Below are 13,972 nucleotides of genomic sequence, written 5' to 3'. Positions count from 1 at the left end.
TCCAGTGAAAAGTGACTTTGACAAGTTTTTTTTTTCTGAAAAGTTGCATTTTTGATGATGGGTGGTTTGGATGTATATGTAAAAAAGTGCATTGTACATCTAGTTTTCCATATAATTCTCAGGAATTACATTTTTTTGAATCAATCACACATAATTTTACTTTAAAGATTACAAAAGAGTCTGTGTGAATTAGTAATTAACACAGTCAAGAATTAAATATACATATTAAGCTAATGTCTATTGTCTAATAATAATAATAATGATAATAAAAGACATTACAACAATTCTACTCTGTTGTTGTACATAATCTGAAATAAATGAACTAATCAATAGTAGTTAGATAAAGAAAGTGTGACTTGAAAGTCTTAGAACTACTTGGACATGTCAGCTGCTTTCAGCTCCCAACCAGTTCAGAGGCCGAAACACTTTTTGCTTAGGAAAAGGGGCATGAGGAAACATCAAGACATGGGTCAAAACCAACAATCTGCCATTCTCAGTATTGTTTCTTTCTAAACAAACAGTTGTTGGGACAGAGTTTTCCCTCTCAGCAAGGCAAGAGATGGGAGTGTGGGAACCGGGCATCTTCAGAAATCTAGTCAGTCCAATTTCAGACCACAGTGAGGCCCTCAATCTTTTCCTTAGTGGATGTTGTATTCCTGAAAGCAGATGTGCCCAAGTGATTCTCAGAGTTTGAATGCATCTTCTTCATTTTTCCCCTCTTTGGTAAAACTCACCATGAGTACATAAAACTTTGCCATAAAACACTGTTGGCTCCTGAGAGACAAACAGTCAATAAATATTAGACTTTAACCAGTTTGAATAACAATAAAAACTTTACTTCTGTCTTTTCTCATCATAAAACTTCTCATTAATGTACAGAAGTTGGGCAGAATTGGTGTATAACCTCTGCTTTGTTGGGTTTCCTTTGTGTAATTTTATCAAGAGATATTTGGTAGATATTAGTTTTAGAATTAATACATTTATTTCTTGATTATAATGGTAACAGACCTTATTTTTTTCTTCTTATAACCTTGAATAGAGTTTTAGGTTTGGTTGTCATTTCCTCTTTTACCTCTGATAAAGATCGTTGAATGGAAAAGTGAAGATTTTTTTGGGTATGGTTTATAACCTTGATAACGTTACATTGTGCTTCTTCCCTACCTTTTCTGAGCTCCATTGAGCCGGTCCTCTTCAGCAGAATGCTGCTTTTGAGCTGCAACATATGAAAAAAAAACATAGGACTGATCATTAAACAGAGAAAGAGACTGAGTCTCATTGACTCTAAAGGAGTTAAGTTAGATGGTGCTGTGTTTATCTGCCATCTATAGCGTTATCGTTAAGAAATGCTAAGGCTTAAGGTGGCACAGACTCAGTTAACACTGATTATTAAGCACGTTGTAAAGTTTGACATGGCTCTGCATGTTGACATTCAGATGTGTGAGTGTGTGACGCCTGGGCTTTGGAGGTGGGGAGCTGCGGTCTGTTTGTTGAGCTTTTTTTGTGTGCATTTGTGTACATGTGTTGGCATATAACTGCATGTTGTAGCTGAAGCAGAGAAGCTTGGGAACCGAAGGCTCTTGTGGACTCCTGCCATGTAAAAGTGTCTAAATGCAAGGCAGATGTGTGCGGCGGGCCAGGCTGAGGTGCAAGAATTTATCTAGGGCCAAAGAGTGCCTGTGATCTCAGATTTATTGCATTTTTCCAGATTCATCCTTTTTACAATGATGGGGGACCTTTTCTACTTGAAGATTTAAGAGGGGGAAGTCTCCAAAAAATTGTTCAAAGGCAGGTTTGGGGGTCTTCTGGGAGTAGGTGAGCTAAAGCCTGCGATCAACAACCCCTTTTATTTTTAGTCCTTTTTTACTTGTATGTTGGGTTAAACCTAATGATGGGAGGGGGGTGGTCATGTCTGGAATAAAAGGAGGAGGGGGAAGAAGAGAGGGGCCGTGACCAATGGTGTTAGTCTCAGTGGGGGTCAGGCTGGCGCCTGAGGTACCCCTCTGGTGTGACTGCAGAGGTGGCACAGGAGCCGAGAAACTGAGGAAAAGAAAGCGGCCAGGAGAGGGGACGTGTGAAGCTTCTCTTCCTCCGCTCCACGTGTTAACATGAAACCACTAGTCGCTAACTAGAAAGTTATGAGACGTGCATGCTGAGAAGGACAATAAATTAGGGCTTTAAAACTCTGACACACTTTTCTTAACCGCTGCTTAAACCAGCAGCCAGATAACAAGATGAGGAGCAGTCTGAAAGAAAAAAAACCCTACAAAATCTCATTCTTTCCATCTGTTAGAAAAATAATTGTTCTTAAAATCTAAGAAATAAAACAATGTACTGGAACATATATTGTTAGCAAATTCAAGTTACTGTGGTATGCAACATATTCATACCACCTAAGTTTTTGCAAATCTTTTTTTAATACACAAACTCCTTATTTGGATTTTATTGACATTGAATAACATAAGAACAGTACTTCAAAAACATCAGAAAAGTGAGGTGTACATTTATATTCAACTTTAATACCTCAATTAAAAAACAAATGCAGTGCACATTAGTTAACAAGCAGCTAAATAAAATTCCAAAGACAGGTATAATTTTGTGATAAAGTTTATTGATAGTTTAGATTATACTATATCCCAAGTACTGCTCACACTAGACAGGTGCCACAAACTACGTCAGGAAAATGGCACACATGGGAATGACAAGACTTGTTGAAGAAATGTCCAGTATAAAGTTTAATATTTAGTTGTTCATTTTATGCACAGGAAAAATGTAATTCTGCACATCAAGATTTCATCTTATACAAACATCTCCATTAGTTCCAGCTCAATTTCTGCTGAGGGTATATGCAAACTTTCATGCTTGCTGTAATATGTCATATCATGTGCAGGACACATGTATGTAAGTGGGACTTTCTGACTCTTTAGCCTGGATAAGAAACTTACTTTTAATGATGAATCAGAGTTTAACAGCCTCAGCTGCTCTTTGATGTGAATGCTGCTGACTTGTTTTTTGCCCTCGTCATGGAATCATTGCAAACACCAATAATTTATACCTTTCCCGTCAGGGAATGAGCTCAAGGAAACTTGTTTATCAAAAATATTTTTTACAAGTTTTCCACTCAAAGATCAATTTTTAGGATGTTTGGAGAAAAAAAAAAACTATCAATCACAACCAAGACTGCTTTAAAAGCTTCCAAATATTAGGCATGTCAATATTTGGTAAAATTTTAGCTTTGTATACAAAAGCTAAAAGTTAACCTGTACAATAAGTTATGGAAGTAATTGGTTGCTAAACCTTTTCAATAAATGTTAGAAATTATAGATTTACAAGAAATCTGCATTAAGGAAATCCACAATTTCCATTCTACAAGGAGACACACATGGGGACTCCAGTTTAGAGTATGCCAGTATAAGTTCTATTCATCAGTATTGCAAAAATCTCCTAAGGTGCAATGTGTACTTTCATACTGGCAGCTGATTACATTATTTGACTACCACAGTGCAGAGGGCTGAATGCAGTTCTACAATTCTATGATTTTTTGACAACTACGTAGTACCCTGTCTTGGTATCAAACAGAAAACCCCAATGAAATACTTTTTGATTGTAGCATAACAAAATATAAAATAATTGCAAGGGGTATGCATACTTTAGCAAAGAACTTTACATATTACCGTACATCATGAACGTAAATGATTAACACTTTTAAATGACTAAATGAATAAATGTAACATTTTGTTTTAACACCAAACAAAAAAAGATTTCATCTCGACTCACCAGTTGACAGAAATGCCTCCATCTTCTGCTTAAAGGGCTGCAGGTGTTCCTCTGATGAGTTAGTGCAGACGTTCTCCACATTCTTCTCACAAGCTGGTAGGAGGAATAAGAATCAGAATGAAAGAAGGTGAGTAGAGAAAGAATTTAAAGGTTCATAGTGTACAAATGATTCAATGGAAGGAGTCTCAACTGTTCTGTTAAATAACCTGGGTAAACAATGAATGATTTGTCTTAGAAAGTCTTCATGCATGCAGGAAAGTATTTTGTAGAAAAAAAAAACTGTAATGTAGCCTAAAAAGGGCTAATGGCACATACCCCAAATGTCATCTGAATAAAATTACCAACCACAAAGGGGTAAACAAATCCTTAAAACTCTGGAGTAACAATGTTTCCAATAAAAAAAGGCCACAAATGTGTGTTTGTTTCCGTTTGTTTTCTGCTTTGCAGGCTGTTTTAACTCTGATTTGTTTTGACCTGCAATTAAACTAACAAACATGCATAAAGCAGCAACTCAAGCCAAAAAAAAAAAATCTAACTACTATATATACTGTATATATACTGTATGTTGTTTTCAGATTTGTTGCTCAATTTGTGTTGGAAAGATTTTTCCCTAAGTGTGATTTGAAAGCTGCTTTTTGAATTTACTCAGGTAATTTCTCTCTAATTTTAAAAGTAGTTTGATCACCTTACACATTTAAGTGTGACAAAAAAAGCAAAACTGACCATGTCATTTAACAAACACTTTTTCTTACAAGAGTTAAAACTGAGAAAAAAATCTAAAAACATAAAAACTTATTACCTCCTATTTTTCGTATTTGTTTAATTTTGATTTATTTTCCTCCAATACATATAGAAACAGTTAATTACACATTCCTGTAATTAACTGAAATGACAAACCTGTCTATAAACATAATAAAAATAGGAAACCTTTATTTATGAAATGTTTTAATGGAGTTGTTAATCTCAAGCTGAGGTTTTATTTTAACACAATTGCAGGGTTTTTTCTTTAAGCACTGATTTCAGCTGCTTCTACATGGTTTGCAAATGAATAATTTATTGCTTAACGTGTTAACGTCTAATGACTTCAAAATGACTTTTGCAAAAGTCTATTCAAAAACATTTAACTTGCAATAATGTAGAATTTCCCTGCTTGCATAGTATTTCGTTCTTAGAAATCCGGGCGCATGTTAGTGCAGCAGATGTGTTTGTGGTTTGTAGATGGCTTTTGGTTATCGTGCCAAATGATCCAACTCACACCAGCTCAGAGGAAACAGCCCTGACTGAGCGCGTGCCAGCCGAACCTTTCCCCATTTCCTCTCAACTGTAAGCCTGTGTAACTATACACACAGGCGTCTGGCGAAACAACTTAGGCACAATCCTTAAACCTGTAAGTCATTAATGGCTGCAATAAATACCTTAACTTGCTTATGACTGCATAGCTAAATACTTCTGCAACAGAAAAAGGACATTAACAGGTCTGACCGCTGTCTCACTTTGCTGCGTCGCTGCTTTTACATCCGAGTTCGGCTTGGCTCTGGCATGCTTGCATGAGAAGCTCTTGCACCTGCAGCATGACACTCAACTAAATATTTTATTTATTAAATGTCTTGATAAATTAAGAAGTGCGCCATTTAAACATTATGAATCAGGGCTTATCAAATACAACCACAAGGTCTGGATGAGAAGTGAGTTTACAATAAAATCAGTGACCATGCAAACACACCAATCAATATATTCTGTTTGGAGAAACCACACTTTCCGGCCAAAAATCCCCCAACTCAAAAGCACCTATTAAAATGGCGCTCAAAACAGCAAGTCTACAATTTAGAGGCGGCTTGCTTCCAAATGTGGTCCAGACAGTGTAGGCCACAAGGAGGAAGCCCACAATAAACACAACAGCTGTAAAGAATAAAACCAAAATGTTAGAGTTTTAAACATTGTCTTAGAGTTGCATACATGTCTGGAAAAGCCCAGTCACAAGTAGGATTCTGCTGTAAGCCCAAGAGTTGGTGCCATCAGGCAAAACGGAAGACCACAGATCTTAGAGCTCTTGCAGAAAACAGTTTTTCTCCCTAACCACAAATAAATGGTCTTCTAATTGGACTGTATGAAACAAAATATTTTTGTGTCAAACATTTAAAAGATAACCACTTTCACTAATGTGGATTTTCTTTTCTTTGACTTTGATTACTCACCAGCAATTTTTTCCTCCAGTTTATGAAAATTAACCAGAAATAGTAAAGAAATTCAAAACTGCTTTTTTATTTTATTTTAGGATTTTACAGTCAAAATCTACCTTTTTATGTTTGCATGTATCGACAATCTTGACATCTATTTTACTACAATCAACGCAAACATTTCTTGATACACATTAGGGTTTTTTGATTGACTGAGATAACATTTTATCCTTTTCAGCTCTTCTCCCACTGAAGAGCTGTAAAAAATCAAAATCAAAAAAGTGCAGCATGTATTTGTATTCACCCTTTGATTTAACAGTTTGTAGAACCACCTTCAACTGCAATACCAGATACAGGTCTTTTGACCTCTTTAGCATGTAGAAACTGAATCTTTCGCCCAATTTTTTTGTCAGATAGCTCAAGATCAGACATAATAGATAGAAAGAATCTACAAACATTCAAGTATTCTTGCAGATTTGAATGTGGAGGGGGAAAAAATCCAATATACCATGCAAAGCCATTCTATTGTGGCTCTGGCTATATTTTAAGTCACTGTCTAACTGGAATTTTTTTGTCAGATAGCTCAAGATCAGACATAATAGATAGAAAGAATCTACAAACATTCAAGTATTCTTGCAGATTTGAATGTGGAGGGGGAAAAAAATCCAATATACCATGCAAAGCCATTCTATTGTGGCTCTGGCTATATTTTAAGTCACTGTCTAACTGGAAGATGAACCTCCAATACAGTCTTAAGTCTTTTGTAGCCTTTGACAAGTTTTCTTTTAGGTTTGGACTATGTTTAGCTTCAATTATCTTCCCATCAACTCTGATCAGGTTCCTTGTCCCTGAAGAAGAAAAGAATCACTTTATGTCATTGTAAAGATGGTGTTGTAAACATATTGTGCAGCCTTAATTTTCCTCCATGAATACTTTTTTTCATGCCGGTCATGATTTTGAATACTTTTGCAATACAACGCACACAAAATACACCAAAGTATGAGGTTTAGATGTGTCTTAGTTTTTGTACAGAGATTTATTGATTGTGTATTTATACCATAATTTAATGGCATGCTGGCTTTCTGTTTGGATCTGGGAACATATGGGTGGGTGTACAAATAATGGATGTCCTAGGATTTTATCCAGCTATTTAGTTTTATTTTGAATTGGAAACAAATTTCCTTTAGCTGCTTTCCAACTGCGATTCTAGAGTGATGTGTTTGTCAACGAGTTAAAGAAAATCACTGAAAATATGGCTTTAATTTAATATTCATCTGCAAGTTATTAAAGAAACAAGCCCAAAGGAAAATAACTTATCTAGTGGATTTATTTGGTCAGGAAATGTTTTGACTGTGTTTGATATTCCAAATATTTGATGCTCTCTAAGGAAGATGTAGACAACAAATATAGTAATCCACAGAGAGGATAAACAGAGCTAATCGGAGTATAAAAATGATCTCCTGAGTCACTTAAACTCTTTCATATTAGGGTTTCCAAGTGATTTAATATCTTAGTGGATGCATATTCTATAATATGAGGTAACTTGTTAACAGCTATGGAAAAAGGTAAAACTCCTCAAGTACAAAGTAAAATGCATTGAAATAAATACATCTTCCTGTTGCAGAAGCATCTCAAACACATCAAATTTAAAATGTATATTAACCTCAGCACTGTTACTAATGGAAAGAAATAAACATATAAGAAAATAACTATTTTTAGCAAGAATTAAGGTGATATAATTATTAGTCCCCCTGCTGTTAATACTACCAACCGCTCTTTCCCAGTAGGACGGCAGTAAATCTTTTCTATAACATTTCACAAGGTTGGAGAGGCAAAGAGAGGCAGGGATCTTTGGCCAATCCGCTCTGCACAATCTCTCCAGATGATACAAAATTATTCATTACACCAAAGAGGTGAAATGAAAAATAATCAACATAAGATTTAGGTCTGGTGACTGGAAACATTCGTTTTGAGACAGGTGAACCATTTCTGTGAGTATGAAGCCATATGTTTTTGATCATTGTCCTACTGAAAAATCAAATCATGGACACTTTTTTCAGTTTTCTGGCAGATGCCATCATAATTATGTATTTAAAATCTTATGGCATGTGATTCTAGAGGTCCTAACAGGGTTCTTAAAGAATCAGGAAGAAAAGTAGGCCCAGAGCATCACAGATCTCTGGGCCTGCTTTGTTTTTTTGGCATTATCTCCAAATAACAAGTTGACATGTAAATAGCATAATGTAGACTTACCGGCTCCAAAATATTACTGTTTGCTGCCGTTTTCTTGCTAAGCATAGTAGCAAGATAAACATAGGCCCTCATGTGTCTAAGTGTCACATCATATTTATACCCCATGGAAAGATAAAATCTAGGATTTTTTATTAAAAGTTCCTTTAAACTGATCAGCTTAAAAAAAACAAAACATAGTTTAATATCAAAAATCTTTTTACTGCATGTATTATTGTTTCCTGACATTGAATATTTCCTCAACTGAACAATTGTAAATTAAAGATTTCATTTAAAGATAATTCTGTGTGAAATTTTATTTTAAGACTTTTTAGACATCTTTGGCAGAAAAAAAAACAAGAAACAAAGAAAAGAACTAAGTCAAATATGACAGCCAAACTTGATTTGACTCTGCGTGGTTGGTAAAAGGGGCAACTTTTATGTGAATATGTACAATCATATTATATACTGTACATTGAAATAGTAATAAAAAGTTCATTAATTTCAATACCTCAATTCACTAAATGAAACAGATTACATAGATTAATTTCACACAAACAGGTGTTTTAAACTCTTTCTCTTAGCTATGATCATTTTCTGTTTATAAATGATGAACAGATTCCAAAAATGTGGGCTTAATGAAAAGTATGTTTAAAACTCGTTCAAAGATTATTTTCAAAAGGTACTTTTAATCTGACTCATCAGAATGCATATTCTAATTTATTAAATATTACTGTACTCATAGTAATGATTAAATATGACTGTATTCATAGGTTTTACTTTAGTCTGTAAGTAAAACCCCCGATTCCAGCTAGTGGGCAATCACAGCACAGGCTAAAATAGTGCAAATCTGCAATGTACTTCTGCAAAGGAAATTGTCAACAGCAGATTGAGATTTGGAGGAAAACCACAAAATCTCCTCTCCGGTTGTTTGATGAATGTTTCAGAGCATGAAATGGAGCAATGACAACCCACTTGCTGCCTGAACATCAGATGAATTTCTGGATGATGATAAAGCACAAACACAGAACAAACGCAGGAAAGCGACAACGCCGAGGGAGAGAGCAGTGAAGAAACACACTCTCCTTATACATGTGGTTCTTGTTCCACATCGATACTGGAAGATTGGGCGCCAGCAGAGCAGCAGTTCAAACTAACATAATAATTCTCTTTCGACAGTCGTGTTCATGCTTTATAATTATGAACATTCAGAATCACGCCAATAAAACCTTATTTTTAAGAGTTTAAACCAGTACATGGTTCCTGTCCTGGTATGTTCTTGTTATTTATACCTGGAAAGTGAATTCTCTTCCTCATCCCCAATTATCTTCAGTTCCAGGAAACAGTCAGGTCCCCAGAAAAAAAAACAATAAAAAAACTATAGCCCCTCAGCAAGCGAGCCAAAAGATGGCCTCAGTAGGGAAATGGTAAAACCTTAACTCCACTTTTCATCTCTGATAAATCAGCCAAAATGACTCGTCTTTACCATTTTTTAAAGGGTTACAGCGGTGGCAACCTGAAATAAAAAATATAAGGTGAGACATGAAACTCGCTTCAAATATGCATTGAGTAGACATTAAAAAATTCTCCATTAGAGAAACCTGAACTAATTTAGTGTATAAAAGGTTAAACAAGAAAATTTATTAGATATTTCCTGCATTAGCAACAAATCATTTCCAAAGACCCCGGAGTTTTGCATCATGTTTGCCTTGTTTAGTCAGAGGAGAGGTGACGGCACCTTTGCATACTGGCTTCACACACGCAGGTCCTCAGTGGAGCCTCAGTCGTAAAACAGAGCTCAGGCTAAAGGCCCTGCCTAAACCTGACATTAAAGGCCATTTAAAATCAGGACACTGTCTGATTTGCCACAGTGATGAATGCCTAACCTGGCCCAGGCCTTCTGTGAAACACTAAACCCCCCTGAGCAGCAAATGAGCTCTGACTGTTTCTTTTTATTTGATCCTATTTCATTGGGTTCATCCCTGCTTGTGTGTCTCGTCCAATTACACAGTAGCCAAAGGAATATATTTATACTGCTCTGAAAGCAGTAGTTAAAACAAGATTTTAAAAAAAGTTTTTTTTTCTCGTGAGGAAGGCAGCGATTCCCTGATAAGGACAATTTTTGGTGCTGAAACAGCTCAGAAAAACAGCACTGCTGTAAAATGTGGCAAAAACTACGTGAGACATAAGGCCTACAGTATGTCCTTGTGGCCTCCCGCTCATCCCTCTCCCCCGAGTGGAGCCAAGAGAGAGGTCATCACCCTCTCCCAAAAACAGGAAACCCCATCAAAAGAGGATCATGTTTCTCCACAAGCCAATGAAGAAGAGTGTAGCAGCGGACGGTGAGTTGCTCCTGAGCAGCGGTGGCGACTAGCGGAACAAAGAAATCATAACTCAGGTTTTTGCACTCAGGATCTGCATGAAATATGTTTGTGATGCACATATGGATGTATCCACTTAAAGGAGAGCTATCAGCTTCAAAAAAAAGTGGCCACCTCAGAATCAGGTAAGGACCAGATTGCTTTTCTCTCCAAAGTTGTCCAGTTCAAGTCAAAACAAAAGGGCAATCCAGATGCTCTTTTCACATTTCCAGGGGTTCCCCATCACACATTTTGCCTTTTCCTTGTAACTTAGTTCAGGTGGTGGCTAAAATATACCAATGAGATTTGAGAAACTCCCTAACAGATAAACCTCTCTGTCTGCTTTCTGTGACGTAAACATAGGTGACTCAATAAATATAAAAAAAATGTTTTATAATTGAACTTCAATGTATTTTGGGGGATTTTATGCAATAGATCAAAATCAAATGCAACTGCATCTACATAGCATGATGCTTCCAGTTTTCATATTTAAAATCACATTCAGGGCATTAGTTTTCAGATATACATATCATTTCCAAAAGAGGCAAATAACTACTAATATGGCCTCATTTAGCACCTGCTTTCACATGCTTTCTGTGTCCCTAACATGACTTTTGGCAGATAACAAATGGAAATTATTTAAGCTTTCTTTCAGCAGTTCAATATTTATCAATATAATATTTTATATTTGGTGGAGTGCACAACTAATAATCGTCCCAAACAGAGATCCCCAGCTCAGGAAGGGATCTGCCTTCTCTCCCAGAGTTATCACAATATTCTTTGTTGCTTCTTCTGTTTGCTTTTTATTTACTGTAAAATCCAGAAAAGGTACACAGCTAAAATGAAAAAAAAAAATCTGAATCCGTCCAGATAAGATCCAAATTGTGGTTGTTGGAGTTGTAAAACAGTTTTAACCTAAAACATATTTCAAGCTGTAAAAACAATAACTAATAGTGATAGTGAATAATAATAATGACAATGCACTTGAGTGCACACTCAGATTTGTCAGTGTATTAGGAAATACAGCTCTTATCCCAATCCCCTTTCTTGTTTTAGAGTTAGCCCTTTAAAATACAACAGTTTCTAGACTGAGAGCCCAACTTTGTATTGATGTAGGGTAGAGTGCTGAGGATGATGGGGGAAAATGGGATTCAGTCTGAGTGTCAGACAATGTTCTTGTTGTGGATGGAAGCGATCTGTGTTAGCCTTATAATTAGGACCAGTTGTGTTCTTTGGGCTGGTTTATAATAGCCAGGCATAAATATTTATTCCTGGCGGCTGGAGAGGATAAAAATTGTGGGAGTCATAGGTGCAGCTCGCCAAACATCCAGAATCCAGCGCCCGGCCTGTGATGCTAATACCCCGAGGACTACTGTGCCAGACTGTGCTTCAGCAGAGATCAAATACGAGGGCCCTTACATTGCATTTATTGTCTTCAGGTCTTCCATTTTTCCTAATAAATGAGTGACAGCTTGAGGTGGGTCTAGGTACTTTAGCAGACTCTTTGTATTTTTCCCTCGGGTCAGAGAAGAGAGAGTTTTAACAGCAATGTGGAGAATATCTAATTGCTTTCATATGCCATATTATTGCTTGATTTAAATAACGACAGACACCGAGGGCACAGAAGGGCATCTCCTTTAACCTCCACATGGCCCTGGCCAAGACAACCTGGATGCCTGGCTGAGTTACTGAGCATCTCAGCAGCTCAGGATACAGCAAGCACAGAACATCAAAAGTGTGTTTATTTATCCGCCAACTGTTGCTGTGAAGGTTCCTCACTGAACAGGAATGTTTTTGTTACTCATGCTTCAAAAACGTTCATAAAAGACATAAAAATGCTGCTGCTAAACATTCTGCCATTGGTGCCAGAACAGAGGAAGCTGGAGGGTGACGATGACATGCCAGTCAAAAACAAGATTGTCTGGAAACTGAGAAACGTTGCCGTAGGCCTACCATGGTTCTAAATATACACAAAGCTCTCAAAGCATGGAGCAGGAAGGGTCCATGGGAAGTACATTTCCACCTAAACTGCGCTGGTGACAGATAGTAATGTATACAATTACACTGAATGATTAACAGTGACACAAAGATGATTTAAGCGATAACGTTCGTGTGCAAATGCCGTTTGCATGGCAATGATTTGGAGGCAGCTCTAAAAAGAATAGGTGGGACAATTTAGTTGTTACTTCCGACAAGACTTATAGGCACAAAATTTGCTGTGTGTGGCAGTCGAAAATGTGCAGAATCGCCCCGGTCATTTGGGGAGTGTCTACTACCTTAGGACATCTAGACACAAACATTTTTTGCAAAATTCTTCTTTGCCTTTCAATCTCGGTCTGTTTTTCTTTCTTTCTTTTTTTAAAATCTAGGAACAGACTCACAAATGAAGTGGAGTCTGGACTTTGACTGAGATATTTTTATCCATGAATGTGTTTTGAATCCAACCATTCTAATTGTTTCAAAGTGATGCAAATTTCTTTGTGTAAAGCATTTCAAAACATCTAAAAAGCCAAACATTGGTCAGATCAGACAAAAATAGTTTCTTCTCCATGTTTGCCATGTTTCCTGCATAGCTCAATGGATATTACATCAATCAGAATGTTTGTAAAAAAAAAAAAAAGAAAAACGGAAAACAAAGCATTGTTTTCTTCTTCAACTGAGTTAATTTACATAGCTACATCCAATAAAATTCCATATAAATACATTGAAGTTGGTGGTTGTAATGTGACAAATTGAAAATGTATCAAGGGCATTAAAACCCTTGCCAGGCACTGTAAGCAACTTTTGGCAGGATTTAGCCCTTCAAAACAAACCTGTATAGAATTAAATGTATTTTAAGGTTTTTACACCATTTAGTATGTCCTACCAGTTAGATCCCGCTTCAGTTTCCTGATATCTTTGGTAAGGTCGTCAAACTTCACCTGTGCTGCCTGGAAAAATTCTTGAGGGTCAGGCAGAGGAAACACACTCTTTTCTGTACCGGCATGCTAAAATAGAAAACAAAAAGTTAGCTTTTTAAAGTCTTTAAACATATTAAAACATTTTTAGTTTCAAGTGAGTTTTAAAACTTACTTTGTCAAAGTTTCGCAAGTAGTATAAAACCACATAATCCACAAGATTGATGTGATTGTCCTGATGAAGTCAAAGAACAAATAATTAGGATGTTTTAAGCCACTATGTGATATCAACACATGGTGGCTTATCACATAGTAATCCTTAAAATGATGTATACCCTGCTCTTGACATCTTTTAGCTTCGGGAGGATCTCCAGTCCAAAGCCATCAGCCTGACCTCTTGTCCTGTTCCCTCCATTCATATAGTTCCCAAATGCCAGAACGAGACCCATCACATCCTGCAGACTATCACAATCATGGAGGTCCTGATGCAGAAACATACACATGGATTTTTCAGTTTAGTAACCCTTTATGATGC

The 13,972-nt window shown here is 36.6% G+C and overlaps 1 protein-coding gene across 1 annotated transcript in view; it reads right to left on the bottom strand.

Annotated features, from left to right (window-relative positions):
- LOC102235323 (formin-1-like) overlaps positions 1-13,972 on the bottom strand; it is a gene marked incomplete at its 5' end in the record, with an annotated part of 56,699 nt that overhangs the window by 9,683 nt on the left and 33,044 nt on the right. The window contains 5 exons of the mRNA XM_023352922.1: positions 1,162-1,213; positions 3,775-3,867; positions 13,407-13,527; positions 13,613-13,672; positions 13,773-13,919. Coding sequence (XP_023208690.1) covers positions 1,162-1,213; positions 3,775-3,867; positions 13,407-13,527; positions 13,613-13,672; positions 13,773-13,919 — 473 coding nt within the window. The remainder of the gene's footprint in view (positions 1-1,161; positions 1,214-3,774; positions 3,868-13,406; positions 13,528-13,612; positions 13,673-13,772; positions 13,920-13,972) is intronic.

Source organism: Xiphophorus maculatus, chromosome 19, assembly GCF_002775205.1.
Source record: "Xiphophorus maculatus strain JP 163 A chromosome 19, X_maculatus-5.0-male, whole genome shotgun sequence".
Classification (NCBI taxonomy): Eukaryota; Metazoa; Chordata; class Actinopteri; order Cyprinodontiformes; family Poeciliidae; genus Xiphophorus; species Xiphophorus maculatus.
The sequence above is the reverse complement of the archived record's forward strand: the minus strand, read 5'-3'. Positions and strand labels throughout refer to the sequence as shown.